At 46.6% G+C, this 16900-nt stretch overlaps 1 protein-coding gene across 2 annotated transcripts; it reads left to right on the top strand.

Annotated features, from left to right (window-relative positions):
* Positions 1–636: 636 nt before the first annotated feature.
* On the top strand, positions 637–7239 carry LOC100919628 (mas-related G-protein coupled receptor member E). 2 transcript variants are annotated; one of them, XM_031942011.1, is made up of 4 exons: positions 637–900; positions 1002–1104; positions 1478–1565; positions 4004–7239. In XM_031942011.1, the coding sequence occupies exons 1-4, from the start codon at positions 771–773 to the stop codon at positions 5021–5023; spliced, it is 1341 nt and encodes a 446-aa protein (XP_031797871.1). In that variant the 5' UTR covers positions 637–770; the 3' UTR covers positions 5024–7239. The 2 variants fall into 2 exon arrangements, with proteins under 2 accessions (XP_031797871.1, XP_031797872.1); XM_031942012.1 differs by lacking the exon at positions 1478–1565 and having other exon boundaries at positions 834–1104.
* The last annotated feature ends 9661 nt before the right edge of the window (positions 7240–16900 follow it).

Here is a 16900-nt window from a genome sequence, read left to right as displayed (position 1 = left end):
AGTAGCTCCACAAAACCAAGCAAAAATGAAAGTACAGGCAGGACCTTTCAGGACCAAGGGCAGCTCCCAAATTTGACCAAAATATTTAAAGCAGAAGGGGCGGAGTAATTTGTTCCCCAAGGAGAAAAAAAAAAAAAAACCATTCTGCAATCCTGACACGTCCTGTGTTATCCTCTGGCTTCCAACGAGATTCCTTCGAGGATCCCTGCATTGCACTGAATTGAAGAAAGGGGTACTTGTTCTGCATTGGGGAAGGGGAGGAATCCTGAGGATTCCTGGGCATGGGACCTGCGAGAAGTGATTCCTGAGAGCCTGAGACCAGAAGAAACCTAGGTTTCTTTTTGGTAACTATGTGACCCACGACAAACTACTTCACATGCTGTTGCCTCAGTTTCCTCATCTAGACATGTAGGGTCTGCTTTCCTGGTTCCCCCATTACAGGAGCGTCATAAGGAGCAAGAGAGACCTGGAGCCCGGAAACTGGGGCGACCATGAAGAGCTGTTTGTCCAAAGCCAGGCAGGAGATTTGCCCAGATTTCCTCTCCCCCTCCCCCTTATCCCTCTCCCCACCCAGCCAAGCCTTACTTCACTTCTGGGCCCCTCGGGAGCAAGCTGGAAGAAACAGAAGATGGTTCTGGAGAGGCGGTGATGGTGCGGGCCTCAGTAATGTAGCTGGAAGGAGGAGGCGGAGGCAGCTAAGGGCTGGAGCCTCTGACAAGTGGATCGACACCACGTGACACTCCCCTGCCCCACTCCCCAGCATCCTGGGGATGCCAGAGGCTGCAAACAACTGTCCGGGAGCCGCCCTGATCCCGTGGCTCGCTGGGCGGGGAAGGAGGCGCCTGCAGCTGGAACTTCCCGGTGTGGGCCGGCAGTTCAAAGCCCCCTGCACCCAGGAAGGTGAGAATGAGAGCGATGGCCTGCAGGCAAAGCCCTCCTTGGGGGAAGGGGGGCGCTCACCCCTGAGCTTTCTGTCTCGCATTCTTGCTCTTCTCTGCTAGGGGAAAGTGTTCGAGAAGAGGAAGGGAGTGGTGTTAGGGCACCAGAGGAAAAAGCTGGCGGAGGAAGGGTTGGTGAGGGTCATCTCCATCCCCCGCCTCCAAGGTAGGTCAGCCTCTAATCTAACAGCCTTGAAATGGGTTTCCCTTACTCCCCTTGGCAATGTTTACCTTCACTAGAGCATCTGTTCCTAAATTGGACTTAAGTCTATCCTACATCCTTCATGCTGCAACATGAGCTCACTTCCTTGGGTTCTGGGCTCTGGGGACATAAAGAGCAGCTGCTTCCCATGGACCCTGTTTAAGGCAGCTGGGCGGCTATCACCTTCTCCTCTGCCCTCCCCACTGCCCTCAAGGGCAGATAATGAAGTGAATCCCACTCCCTTTGGACCAAGGAAGGTGGGAGAAATCGCTGTTCCCAGGCGTAGCTTTGCAGAAGCTGGGGCCCCTGGGTTCTCCCTCCTGATTTCCTACTACAGGTGGATGGAGTCCAAGACAGAGCTGGGTGCTGCCCGAAGCCACTGGGCTGACAGAAGAGGCTCCCTAGGATCCTTGACTGCCCAAGGGGTAGGCAAGCTCTCCTCTCTTTTCTTCCATGCACATGGCACCCAGCTTTCCCATATGCAAGTCCTGTCCTCCCTGAACTTTGGGTTCTTTCTGGAGCTCAGGCTGCTGAGCTGATGGTGCGGCGCAGGGAACCTTAGATCTGGGAGGTGGGGGGAGAGAACTGGTATGGGAGCCAAGGAGCCTTTCCCTAGGGGGAGGGTTGGGGTGGGCATCCTAGCCTCTTTTAATTATCTGTACTTCTTCCCCTCAACTGTCTCCTTTTCCCTATCCTTTCTTTGTCCCTCATCTCTCCCTTACTGTCTCCCACAATGTCTCTACCCATTGGAGTAGAAAGGGAAGATCTAATTGTTAGTATATTAGGCCCCTCCCAGCCCTGTAATTCCAGCCTCACCCTGTGGGTGAGAGGGAGGCAAGCCCCAGGTAGACAAGTTATAAGGTTGAGAAGTTTGGACAGAGGGAGAAGGGAGGCAGGAGCTTTGGGAGAGATCAAACACCAATGGATTCAGGAAAATAGAGCCATGGGTCCTCGATGTGGAGTGTGGCTCCTCGTGTATTTTACAAAGGAACAACCTAAGACCCTGAGAGGGGAAATGTCTTGCCAACATTCATATTGGCTGTACAAAGCAGAGAGGGTTTGAAAGCAGGCCTCTGAAATAAGAACTTCTTAAAATTAGTGGTATCTGAAAGTAGAATAAACTGCCCCTAGAGGTATATAGCAATCCCTAGAGGCCTCCCAAAGACCAAGAGGGAGGAAGGAGGGAAGGAGAGAAGGAAAGAGGGAGGGAAGGAGAGAAGAAAGGAGGGAGGGAAGGAGAGAAGGAAGGAGGGAGGGAAGGAGGTCCTCACTAGCTGCATTTTACCATGACCCAGTGGACGTTTATTAACTATTTGCCATAGGCTGGGCACTGAAGCTGCAAAGATGCTGGTTTTCATGGTCTCTAGTTAGTGGCACCAGTGTCCATGCTCAGGAACTCACTTGGTTCTGCCTTGGAGACATAGTCCACTTTACAGGTTGTTCAGCAGGGTCTCTGATGGTCTTTCTACCTCAGGCCTTTGGGATTTGGCGATTCCAAATTCAGGCTTCCCTACTCAGCCACAGATGGGGTCAGCTAGAGTAGGGCCTCTTCAAGAAACATTATGAAGACATTAACAGGACTCTGGGAGATGAAATGGACAGACAGCTCAGAGAGCAAAGGCAGCATAGACCTGAGGACCTAGTGGAAGTCCCTTGAACAGGTCCAGAGGAACTGGGGAGGGGGGGAGAGAGAAGGGGGAAGATGGCAATGGGACTTAGAAAGAAGTTCCTGAAAGATGGAGTCTGAGCTTTCTTTGATACCAAGATGGGCAAGGGAGCAGGAAGACATGAAATCTCCCAACAAGTCCCTAACTACACAAGGGCACATCCAGGGTCCAATATGCAGATTTTATGAGGAAGAATCAGAAAGGACAGAGTAGGGGCAGCGAGGTGGTGCAGTGGATAGAGCATCAGCCCTGAAGTCTGGAGGACTTGAGTTCAAATCTGACCTCAGACATTTAATACTTCCTAGCTGTGTGATCCTGGGCAAGTTACTTAACCCCAATTGCCTCAGCAAAAATAAATAAATGAGTGAGCAAATAAATAAGAAGAAAGGACAGAATAAGGGAGAAGTAAACTTTGGAATGTCCAAGGATGCCATCACCCTCCTTTCAATCCCCAAGTCAAAGAAGCCCAAATAATATCCAGAGTCTGAGCAATCCCTGAAGGTCAAGTAATAAAAGCCTCTTTCCTCCCTCTACCCCCAAAAAGACCATCCCCACCTACCAAAAATCTCATACTTATTAGGAAATTGAAAAGGAGAGAAAAGGCTAGCATGGGCAAATAGCCTTTTCAGAGGCCACCCCTTCCTAACCCCCTAAAGAATACCAGACAATTATTGCAGTTTTCCTCTAAGAGCCAGCACCCAATTGGTTCTAACATTGGTTCTAACAACTCTTGCCCAATGATTCCGAACTTTAGTAGCAATCTGCATCCCAGGAAAGCAGAATGCGTCTCTCTTTGAGAAATGGTGCCCCAAAGTCCCAGTTCCCAGCTGAGAAGCTTCTCCGGGCTGCTCATTAAAAGCACTTTCAGCTTTTCCATGCATTAACTTCTAAGGAGAGCTGAGTCTCTCCAGCCTTCTGCAATTAGCCGTAGCTCCCAGTGACCAGCTCTCATCCCCCGCTGCCTTAAAATGTGAGAGGAGTGATCATTTCAACAATTACATCATAGATGGGATGGAGTCCTTCCTTAGGAAAAGGCTTCTTGCTTCCTATGGCCCATGACTCTGACCTCTACCTGTCTTGTCTCCCCTGAGTGTCACTGAGAGTTTGAGGTCAGAGGGCCTGTGAAGTCCAGCCCAGCCCCCCCACCCCCACTCCCAGAGTTCCTGGTGCATCACCACTTTATCCTTGTGTTTCAGGGACACTGGGTGGCAGCAGAGTCCCACAGAGGATTCCTGAGTGCAGAGACAGGCACCGGAGAGTTCTCAGCCTGGGATCCTGGTCAGGCTAACTTGTCGAAGGGCATGGGGCATCTCAACATAAGCAGGAGCAAGGACGAAGGGCTCGTCTTCCGCATCATCATCCTCGTGCTGACAGAGGCCGTGGGGCTGGCCGGGCTGGCCGGGAACGGCATCGTTCTGTGGCTCCTGAGCAGCCGCATCCATCGGAACAACTTCTCCATCTACCTCCTCGACTTGGCCAGTGCCGACTTCCTCTTCCTTTGTTGCCACCTGGTGATGGTCGTTCCCGAAACTCTAGACATTTTCTTCGCCTTCCCCGGTTATATCTCCGACAGCCTCCTGGCCCTGAGGTTCTTCTTCTACACAGTGGGCCTGAGCCTCCTGGGGGCCATCAGCATGGAGCAGTGCGCCGCCACGCTCTGGCCCGCGTGCTACCGGCGCCGCCGGCCCCCGCACACGTCGGCCATCGTGTGTGCGCTTCTCTGGGCCCTCTGCCTCTTGCTGCACTTCCTGTCTTATGGGACCTGTGGGGAGCTCTCGGGGGGCAACGGGGGGATGGTATGCAGCCACGTCGGCTTGGCTCGAGTGGGCTTGCTCTTCCTCCTCTTGTTCACAATGTGTGTGTCCAGTCTGATCCTCCTGGTCCGGGTGGAGTGTGGCTCCCAGCACCGCTGGCCCCAGAAATTCTACCTGATTATTCTCTTCACGGTGCTCACGTTCCTCTTTTGTGGCCTTCCCTTTGGCATCTACAGGCTCTCCCTCAACTGGCTGACCATCCCTCCCCACTATTATTGCCTGGGGATTCTCCTGGCCTGTGTCAATAGCTCAGCCAAGCCACCAATCTACTTCTGCGTGGGCAGCCTCAGGCAGCGCAGGTTCCGGGAGCCCCTTAAGGCCGTTCTGCTGAGGGCTCTAGGTGATGAGGAAGAGCTGGGGGAGGGAGGAGAGATGCTGGACACTGGGCCTGTGGAGATATAGGCCTCGGCCCCCGGGTGCCCCTCAGGACAAGCGCTTCATTTCCCTTGGCCCAGATCCCTTGCCCCTGCCAGTGAGATAGGATGCTACTCTAACTTGGTTCCCAGAATCTTTCTTTCTGGGATGGGTCTCTCCTCCTGTCTTTCTTGGAGTAGCCAGAGCCTAGATTGGTTTATTGCATGTAGAGGCTATAATTCAATACAACCCTCCTGCCCCTTGGCTAGGTAGAGGGAAGATGAGATTTCCCGATCCCCTTCAGGGGAATCCAAATGTGTTCCTCAATGGGATCAGGTACCTGAAAGCTCATGGTTGTGATGTAGACGTTGCTAAATGCTTTTAAACTCCTTCATCAAGTGAGTTCCTAGCTAGCAGGAATCACTCTCCTCAGGCAATCACCCCCAGTGGTCTCCTCCAGCACAGTCCCACTTCCAAGTGAGTTCCTGGCAGCTACCCCTCTGGATCCCAAGGTGTCTCTGCCCTCCCCCTCATCCCTGCCATGAGGCATTGTCCAGGGTATCTCACTCCGTGGATCCTAATTCAGAAGACCAGTGTTTCTCCCCACAATCCTTCCCTTCCCTCAGGCTGAGCAGCTGTGCTGTTTCTGTCGTGTGTAGATAAGCACATCATAGATGTACCCTCTCTGTATTCTTCCCTCCCAAGTTAGACTACAGCTGCTGCAAGGAGTCAGTGGATGGGATTTTTATATTAGAGGTTCACAAAATTTAGAGGACACATGAAGAAATCTTGCCACCAAAGATGGAGCAAGAACAATCTCATCAAGATGGTGATGGTTGGCAGGTCCTGGAGCCACTGTGATGACCAGTCTAATGTACAAAGATTCAAAGGTGAAGGAAGAGAAAGGACTGAGATGACCACTGCCTTTGGGGCCCTGGCTTAGCCCATCTCTGAAGAGACCTCCCTTTCACATGCTCTTGAACTTGGCATTGGAACTTTAAAGCTGAAATTGACCTGTAAGGCCACCTAGTCTTAAAGGAAACTGAGGTTCTGAAAGCCTACCAATAGTCAATAAGCATCCATTAAGTGCTTACTTAGGTGATTCTCCCAATCTAGCCACTCACTAAGTAGAGTCAAGAGCATTTATCATGTTTTTCTGACTCCCTACCCACAATACAACGTTACCTAATCTGGGAAGGGGGGCAAAAAGGACTAATTGTTCCCTGGATGGTGCTTTGAATATGTGAAACCCCACGATGGTGGGAGTAGGGGAAGGATACAAACTAGTATGAATCTAAGGGAGAGGGGGAAGTTATCAGATATGGTGGTTTTAAGATCCCAGGAAGGAGAAAGGAAAAACGGATGATCCTTTTAAAGGCTGCCCCTGGACTTGACCTATCCAGGTGCAGCTAAGTTCTTATCACTTCCAGTCCATGGGTGGGATGCCTGGAGCCTTTAACCCACACCTAGGCAATTCACTGACTTTTGGCAGAGTGACTTAAGCTCTCACTCTGACCCAGCAATCATTTTTCTCTCTCTGTTGCAACAGACAGATGCTAGGGATTCACTGGCAAGGCCTATGGTCCCACAGGGCATGGGAATTTCCAGAAAATGGCAGCAGAAAGAGATGGGACCAGAGAGAGGCAGCCTGCCAAATATGAGGCCCATGAATCTCAGGTCAAAGAAATTAAAAACCATTTTTGGACTAATGATTGCTTAACCCAAGTCACTGATAAACACATTAAATGGCATGGAGACAGTGACTGAGGTTCCACTAGAGAGCTCCATCCAAGTAACAATGCTGAGGTTAACAATGACCTCTTGGGTCTGGCCATTCAAGCAGTCTTGAATCCAATTATCTGATACCTTGCTCAAAACCCTTCATTATGTCCATAAGAATAAGCATGGAAGACTGTCAAATGCTTTGCTCAAACTTAGGTTCCCCATATCTGCAGCGTTGCCATGAACTACCTGTCTAGTTATCCTGTTAAAAAAATAATAATAATAAGATTGTTTTTGGCATGGATGATGCTTCACTAAGCCATGCTGTCTGTTAACAATTTCTGTTTCTTTCTTGGTTGTTCACTTCGTTATATCCATTCAAGAATATTGCCAAGGCTGGCATTCACACTTAAATAAGGGCTCTGGGAAGCAGGATTCACTCTCTCCCCCTTTAGAAATGTGCCATTTATGCTTTCCTACTCTTAAAGTACCTGTCCTGGTGACGGTCACAGTCATGTCTCCTCTTTGTTTCTTCTCCAGATTCATCCTCCCTAATTTCTTTACTCAGGTCTCCCTCCTCTGGCTGCTCTGTAGCTTATCTCAAGGCCCTTCTGACAATGGGGTCCCAGAGATGACCACAGTCCACCAGATATGGTCTGTCAAGAGCAGATGATGGACACCAGAAACATCATCACTTTCTTCCTGGCCTTTTAAACAACAGATTTTTAGAGTTTCCAAAGACATCACAGAATGTCTTAGGTGAATTTATGAGAAAGTCTTTTTCTGTTTTACAGAAAACAGCTGTTTTACAGCTCTGAAAACTGGCATCGTTGCTTTATTATTAGGTGAAAGAATGATGTCAGAGATTGGCTCAATTTTTCTTATGTTTCTATAACCACCATATTTGTCCCCAATTTTTTTCCTTCTATGATCTCATTTAAAACCACTCCTTTCTCTGGAACAACAGGAGAAAGGGTGGGGACCCAGGATATAGACTTTGGGGTGACAGGTTTAGGTTACTGGATGTTCCCTACAAGTAGATGCTGCTGATCTGTTTATTTATTAAAGAGAATTGGATCATTCCCTTGTGTGTGCCCCTTCCCATCGATTCAAGGTAACAGCTCACACTCTGGTCTGACAGTCAAGCTTCCAACACTTACCTGTGCCCTCCACACACTAAAACAAGACCTTCCCTCTCACTGATAAAGACCAAGAAGACTCCCATAACATCATCTGGAAGTAAGGTCTCATGTGATTGGAGGGAGGCTGCAGGCCCATCTATTGTCATTCAGAACTCATAACAGTTGAAAGCTACGCTGTGGATCTATAAACATGCATATGGGTGATATAAACATGTGCCTATGGGTAGTACTATGTATCTATATACATGTATGTGGGTGATACTGTGTATCTATATATGTGCACATAGGTGAGGCTGTGTATCTATATACGTGTATGTGGTCGATACAATCTATCTTGTATGTGGTCGATACAATCTATCTATGTGCACATGTTCAATACCATGCATCTATACATGTGCACATGGTTGATACAATGTATCTATATATGCACCCATGTGATTAATACAATGTATCTATATATGCCCGCGTGGTTGATACAATGTATGTGTGTGTATATATATGCTCTTGTGGTTGATACAATGCATCTATGTATGTCCATGGGATTGATACAATGTATCCACATATGCTCCCATGGTTGATACAATGTATCTATGTGCATTCTTGTGGTTGATACACTGTCTATATATGCCTGTGTGGTTGATACAATGTATCTGTGTATGCCCATGTGGTTGATGCACTGTATCTATATATGTGCACATGGGTGATATTTTGTATCTATCTCATGGTTGATGCAATGTATCTATATCTATATATAATGTATATGGTTGATGCAGTGTAGCTATAGATATATATACACACACACATATACATGTGGGTGATACAATATATCTATATATGTGCATATAGGCAATACCATGGATCTATATATGTGCACATGGGTACATATGTGCACCTGTACATCTCTATACTGTATATGCCCCCATACACCGAGAGATAGACACATGATCCAAAGGAGGAGCTGCACCAGGGAGATGAGAGAGGTGTTTTTGCTGGATCCATGCCAGGGCTGACATGTTCAGGAGGACCCCAGAAGAAAGGCCTGGAGTGAGTTAACCTCTTAAGAGGGAGTTAACATATTTTTCTATATGGAATTCATATTTGTTGAAATAGGAATGAATGCATGAGGGGTCATGGCAGTAGACCCACACATCTTCCAGGGCTATACTAGTTATCTAGCACCTATTAGAACATACACAGCACAGAACCTGCAGGTTCTGGGGTCTTTGCCCCTTCTCACCAAGGCAGACCCCCAGATTTAGAGGGAGGGAAGAAGCTCTCATTCCAACATATCGACACTTTCCTGCCTACGCTGTCACAAAATGATACTAGGAATTGGTGGGTAAGGCCCTGTGATCCTGCCCTCAGTGAGGGAGTGTCCTGCTACAGTCCAGCCAGAGGAGCTGCTTTGCAGAGGCAAGGGCAGAGGCAAGGGCAACAATCAGCTTTAGCCCATGGGTTGGATGTTCCTCAGAGGCTGACTTGAAAGGAGACCAAATCCCCCTTTTCCTCCAACCCAGAAATCCACCATTGGGGATTTATATCAACAAATTTTTCCCAGGATCATGGGTCCTCATCACCACCTAGAAGGAATCTTAGAGGTATTGAGTCCAATCCCCTTCATTTTCCAGATGAGAAAACTGAGGCACAGAGAAACTAAATTATTTGTCCAGCATCCTATAGGTAAAAATCATCATAGCATCAGAGACAGCATCGGACCAACATATAAAACCAATTGCAAAATCCTAGTGTCTTTCCTCACAATATTCTTTGTATTATCTTGTCCCATTCTCTCCACTGGCACAGCCACCACCCCCATTTAGGCCCTCATCACCTCTCCTCTGTCTACCATAGTAGCTTCTTAATTGGGCTCCTCACCTCTCATTTCACTCTCCACAAAACAGCCAAAGGATTTTCTAAAGACTGAACTCAATGATTCGGTTCCTGTGCTGAATGAAATCCAGGTCTCCTCATCATCTCTACGATTAATGAGAAAAGGTTCCTCTGTCAGACACTTCTGGCTTTTCACAATACCCACATAACCTTTTCCCCCCTGAGGCAATTGAGGTTAAGTGACTTGCTCAAGGTCACACAGCTAGGAAGTGTTAAGTGTCTGAGGTCAGATTTGAACTCAGGTCCTCCTGACTTCAGGGCTGGTGCTCTATCCATAGCACCCACATATCTACAATCCATCCATGCAAGGCTAACTTGCTGGTCTTAACGCATGATGCTCCAACATCCATCTACTTGTCTCTCAAGTGACAAGCCCCCATGCCCTCCCTCCTCACCTCTGCCTCTTGACATCTTGTGTTCCTTCAAGTCTCAACTCATGCAATATGCAGTGCAGAAAACCTTTCCTGATGCCTCCTTTCCTTCCCCTCCTTCCTTCCGAGTAATGTCTTCCCTCCTAAATTACTTTACATTCAATTTGCATTGTCCCATGTATACTTATCTAACAATAGGTGCCGAGTCCAAGAGGCTAAAACACTATCCCCTTTTTCTCCCCATTATGGGGATCCCTCAGCTCTGAGGTCACATACACGGGTAGGGGGTTAGTCCTAGCGGAGCCTGATCTCCAAAGGGAAGTGTCAGGTTCTCTTATTTCATTGACTCATTGAACCCCACCTCAGTACACCCAGGAAAATGACTTCAATCTTAGATTTTGCCCATGTCTAGGGAGTCTTCAAAAGAAGAAGCAGAAGGGTAGCAAGATAAGCCAGATAAAAATGGCTTTAGTAAGAAAACACAGGAAAAAATGAGCCATGAGCCCACACAAATCCAAGGCATATTCTCCTCCCAAATACATACAGCATGAGTAAAAAAGCAGAGTACACTAGAAATAGGATAGACCTGTAGGAACGCCACATGGCCAGTTAACTCGTCCTTCTGTCGCTGCAGGAACCTGATGTCGTTATTATTCCCATGGTTTCTTCACACTATTCAATTGATAAATAAGCATTTATTAAACACCTGCTGTATGGTAAGCAATGTACCTATTCTCTGGGGATTCAAAGAAAGGGGAAAGACATAGCCAAGAACGTCTCTCAATCCATCAGAGAGTACCTCCTCACACCTTGGAAATGGCTTAGAGGGGACAGATGTGTCTTCATGACCACTTCATTTAACACTAGAAGACTTTGTCTCCGGCACTTTTCACAGCTTCGATTTCATCTCCTGGGCTAGAAGAAAACTATCTGGTGTTGTGTCCAATTCCCTTCCCTTCCAAGTCCATTCACAGCTGCCCTCACCCCCTCCCACCGGACAATAGCATCAAAGCCTGGAGGGGCCATCCAAGGGCCCTGGAGCCTTCAGATTCTTATCCCTGCTCCCCTGTTTGCCCACAGATAAGGTGACAGTGAGGGAGAGATAGACATCAGTGAGTAAAGACCCTAGATAAAGGAGGCCAGCTGGGCACAGTGTGACTGCTAAGGCAGCCCTGATCTGCTTAAGAAACCCCAGAAGGAACCAAACTCTTGCCCATTCACTATGACTGCTGCTGCTGGTCCTGACCCTCAAGCCCAGCTTCCTGGCCTTCTAGGTCCCCTCCTCCAGCCCTGCTGCACTTGAAGCTCTCTGGCAGCCCGAGTAAACCCCACCCCTAGCTCCCCAGCTCCTTGCCTTCCGTTGGCTCTTCAGTCCCAACCTCACCCTCTGTTTTCCAGAGAAATGACCCAGTTACTTCCTTACTTGTGAGTCAGCCTCAACCTTTTATGAGATTCACTTTATAAATCTGAGCTCAGGGCCAGGGAGATTTAATAAGACAGTGGTCCCTAGCGAGGTAAGAGCATGAAGCTTTGAAGTCTCCTTATTCTGTCAGCTCCAGTGTCTGGGAATCCAAAACCTGGTTCTGTTGTGGACAGGGCTCTGTCCATCCAGTCGGCTTCTGGTCGGGGAATGTTCAGCAGAAATAGGGGCGTCACTGCCTGGGGATGCCAAGCCATCTTGGAAGTCCTCCGGTGACTCCTGATCTCTCTCCTTAGGCATCTCCTTGAGATCTCTCTTCTACCCTCAAGCACCACATCCTGGGATCGGACGTCTTCTTGCTTTATGACCTTAGGACTAAAGTGTTTGGCTCACAATGAGCAGCGCTGCTCTAGGAGTCGATGGCCGGGCCAAGAAGAATCCTGCCTGTGCTGAAAGCGCCCCTCTGCATCCCGTTATATTTTATAGTTCTGTCCCCCACCCTGAGAGTACAACAGTGCATGGATATGTCTGTGGGGCTGAATGTCTATGGGCAGACCATACACAAGTGGGGACCAAACACCAGGCCTCCTTCAACCTAAACCAGCTATTGCAACAGTAGAAGAAACAGACCTTAAAGCTGAGTGATGGCAAGCTATTATTAGCAGTCATTGTGCCAGGGAGATTGCCATGGCTCTTGCCATTGGTGGCCCTTTTCTCTTCGCAAAGCTACCTTCTCTTCAACCTCCTCCATGGAAAAACCCAGCATCCTTTGGGAATGGAAACAGTCCAACCTCATCTAATGGGCATAGGGGAAGTGAAACTAGCCAAGGCTAACCTTCCTTTACAAATGAGGTATGACTCCTAGGGCGTAGACCGATGAGTCTTCTGCCATAAACTCACTCTAAAAGGAATTCCTCCAAAGCTTCTTTGGACAATGGCAGCAATATTTTTGAAGTCTCAGAATGGCCATCTTTTAATCAACCAATGAGCATTTATATTATTAATGAAGGATCGATCAATAAGCATTTATTAAGTACCTACTATGTACTAGGCCCTGTGCCAAGCACTGAGGATATAAAAAAATATATACAAAAAAAAGTTCATGGTCTAATGGAGGAGACAATATGCAAAAGACCTACATACAAATGAGAGATAGTATAAACTAAAGATGATCTCAGAAGAAAGATACTAGCATTAAGGGGGGTAGAAAAAGCCTTCTTGAAGAAGGAAGAAATTCAGTCAGGACTTGAAGGGATCCAGGAAAACCCAGTGGCAGAGATGAGGAGGGAGCGAATTCCAGGCATGCAGGACCATCAGTCACAATTCCCAGAGTTAGGAGATGAAATGAAATGTCTTTCTCCAGGAGCAACAAGGAAGGTAGGAGCAATAATCTTAGACTACATGGGAATAAGTCAAATGTAAGAAGACCAGGTCATAAAGGACTTTAAAGGCCAAACAGGATGCTATACTTGATTCTGAAGGTGAGAAGGAGCCATTGGAGATTCGTGAGTATGAGGATTCTATAATCAGACCTGACCTCTAGGAAGATCACTTTGACAGCTGAATGCAGAATGAACGGGAGACGGGAGAGATTTGAGACAAGGAGACCAATTTTTCAGACAATTGCAAGAGGAGGGTAATAAGAGCTTGTACCAAGATGGTGGCAGTTGAGAGATGCCTACATATACCAAAGATGCCATAAAAGCAAAATTGGCAGGAATTGGTAACAGATTGGATATGAGGAGTGGGAGCCAGAGAGAGTAAAGAATCAAAGATGATATAAGCATGGGTGAGCAGAAGGATGGCAGGCTTGGGGAGAATGATAATCAACTGATATCGAATTCAAGATATCTAGGAGACATCTAGTTCAAGATATCCAACAAGTAGTTGGAGATGTGAATCTGGTGACAGGATAAAAGTTAAGGTTCAATAAGTGGATCTGAGAATCATTAGCATAAAGAAGATAACTGAATAGCATCGGAAATCAGAGGGGGGGGGGGGGAGGCGGTGAAAGATGACGTGAACCAAAGCTGCCATCTGCCAACTACCACAATTTAAGCAATGAATGCCCATTGACTGACAAATCAAGACCAGTAGCCTTCCTTGGCTTTGAAAACTGGAGCCTGGAGATAGGGAGAGACAGATTTTTATACATTCAAAGCAATTAATCAAATAAGGCATTCATTAAAAGGAAACAATACAGAGGCCACTACATGGTGTAGTGTCTAGAGCACTGGCCCTGGAGTCAGGAGGACCTAAATTCAAATGCAGTCCCAGACACTTAAGACTTTCTAGCTGTGTGGTCCTGGGCAAGTCCCTTAACCCTAATTGCCTTACCAAAAAAACCAATATAATATTAAATAAGCTGGTTTCTAATTGGAGGAAAGATTAGGGACTTTCCAAGTTGGAAAGAGGAGAGTAAACAGATGGAGTTTTCAGAGAAAGAGAAGTCTCGCTCCCCTCACCCAAGTATCTATAAATAATCAAAGAAATATGGAAACAATGACGAATTGATCAGTATGGAGCCAGTTTTCAGATAAGGCACAAGAGATGCTTGAGATGTACAAGTGTGAGAAAGTTCCTTGAATCAATCTTAATATTAAGCCAGCTTCTGGTCAGCATAACCAAAGTTCTCAGTTAAGGATCTCTAAGCAGCAGATAGAGGTGGTCCAGCTTCCAGGTCAAGGTCCAAACAATACATAAAGTTTTCTTCCAATTTCCACATTTGAATAAACTTTTCTCACAAAGCAGAATTTGGACTAGACTCATAAGTGAATAGAAGAGGAACTGAGTCACAAAATGGAGTCAGTGTGGTTCCCTCACTTCCCACAATAACCACTTCCTTTCCTAATCCCCTCAAAATCCCAGTGGATTCCCAGGGGGAATCCCAGTTGAATCCCTGGGATTCAAAATCCCAGAGGATCTCCTCAATGGAGGAGATAGAAAAAATAACCTGCTGGAGGAAGGGGATGGAATGGGAGCACTTAGGTTACACTAGATCATCTGCACAATCCGTACCACCCTTGATTACCTTTTTTGGTTCTATAATCTCTCAAAGGGACTGCGAGACATTTCATTTCCGTTTAATTCAAAAAAACATTTACCAGTCACCTACTTAGTGTCACTGAGTTAGGGGCTAGGGGGATATAGAAATAGCCTCTGTCTTCAAGGACCTTGAATTCTACTAGAGGGGCCCTGCATTGCACAGATAAGGGGACTTGCATTGATCTAGGAGTGTTGGGATTAGGTAGATGAGCTAACAGGAGGGTGGTCCTTAGGCAGAAACCTTGGGTTATATCTCTCTATGCTTCCCTCAAGGGGAAGGAGCCACCTCCCAAACTGGGAGGGAATTTGGATTTTGGAGTCCTGGATTATTTGGTGGATGGAAGCCCAGAGAGAAGTAATTTTATTCTAGCTTGTATCATTTTTATTCATGCACAAAGATTGAGCCACATATGCATGCTAGGGGATCTATTGATGTGCAAGTCTTTCCCTTCCCTCACTCTTATTAAACTGCAAGCTCTATAAAGGATGGGAGAATGTCATCTTTCACCTTCTTGTGCCAAATACAGCTCATTATAGCTACTTAATCAATTAAAAAAAAAAAAATAACACTCCCTGGCCCAAAATTTAAACATGTATTACTTAAAATTAGGATTTCCAGAGGCCATTCCACTAACCCACCCTTAGAAACTCAAAGGGTTGAGCCTCAAAAAAATGGGAGAAAGGGTTTATCCTAGAGCCCTTTTCAAGAATTATCTCCTTCCCAGTCCCAAGGTTTGCTTTTCCCTTTGGTGTCCCAAGAATCTTTACCATTACTTGTCATCCGGTTCTCAGACAGTGCTCATACACACTTTTCCAAACCTGACCCTTAATCAAATGAGCAAAGTCTAACAATAAATAGCCAAAACTAGGCCCAAAGAGCAATGGCCTTGCATGTATCACCTCCCTCACTAAAGGTCCCATCTAAGTGGTCCCATGGACTACTTTTACGTAGTCCGGACCTGACCCAATGCTAGCAGAGCCTCTTTAAAGAGAAAGATTAAGCTCCCCTTTCTCACCGCAGCTCATTTTATTCCTCACATCAGCAAACTAGAGAAAATTTGCTGAGGGCTTAGGTTGGGACTTATGTCTAGCTATTTGATGTACAACCTGAGTCAGGGATGAGACAGCTATTTATTTCTTACAGGTAAAAGAATTGTGGATCCCAGAATGATCACAGTCACAGGAAGCAAAAATCCCCTTCCCAGCTGCCATCTATTCTAAACCCTTCCAAATCTAGCTCCATCCCACTCTTCTAGAATTTTAGCCTCAGATAGGTTCAGGCCCCTCCCTATCCTGCAAGCTTCTAGAGACCCAAAAGGAAGGAGGTCACAATCTCATACTCCCTTATCCCCGACTCTTCACAGCTCCCTCCCTGCAAGGAGCTGCCTCATTTGTCCCTGGAAGCTTATAGGGGAAAACTACCTGATCATCATTTCATTCCCCAGTACCTAGCACAGTGCTGTGCCTATGGTAGGTACTTAATAAATACTTGTTGACTGAGAACTGATTGAAACTAAGTTGTCCTATTTAAGGTTTCCCTGTGCATGAAGTTCTCCACTGTTTGCCTCTAGGATTTTGTACAAACTGTCCCTCATGTCTGGAATGCACTGACTTCATCCCCTCCTCTGGAGCTCCATTCAAGGCTCAGCCTCCTAGCGAACTCCTGTATGAGACTTTTCCAATTACTGAGCTCTCTCCCATTCCCTGTAGAAGAAATTTAGTATTTTCTAATTTCTACTCTCTCAATAAGTTATCTGATGGCAGAGACTTTCACCCAGCACCTCATTCAGCATCCAACACACTGAGGAAATGCTCCTCAAATGATCAGAGGCTAGCCTCCAGAAGGCTGGCTATCAGTGATGGCTCTTCTTAAGCAGAAAAAAACTCAAGAAGTCCTTTTCTTAAAGCAGAAAAGGCCTGAGATCTATGGCTGGGGTGAAGGTGGTCAAGGGAAAGCTCACACTGAAAAACTCATATCTTGGAAGTGTTAAAGTACTACTTATGCTTCCCAAACCCTCTCACCTTTCATTCTCATCTGCATTAAAAAAAAAAAAAAAAAAAAAGATATTAGAGAAGTGACCCCTGTGCCCAAAGAAATTAATTTTTGATGGTGAAATTCCAGGGACTGTGTTAGGGTAGTAAGGTGACTAATTGGGGGCAGCAGGCTCTTGCTGGTATTCTTTTCTATGAATAAATCTGGATCTGCCATAGAAGGTTAGGACTTCAGTAAAACAAATTAAGCACTCATTATGTGCCATCAAAATATGACCTAATGTGACAGGAAAAGATAATGACAAATGTTGGAGGGGATGTGGGAAAACTGGGACACTGATAC

This window comes from Sarcophilus harrisii, chromosome 6 (assembly GCF_902635505.1).
Source record: "Sarcophilus harrisii chromosome 6, mSarHar1.11, whole genome shotgun sequence".
NCBI classification, from domain to species: Eukaryota; Metazoa; Chordata; class Mammalia; order Dasyuromorphia; family Dasyuridae; genus Sarcophilus; species Sarcophilus harrisii.
Note: the sequence above shows the minus strand (reverse complement) of the source record. Positions and strands in the feature narration are given on the sequence as shown.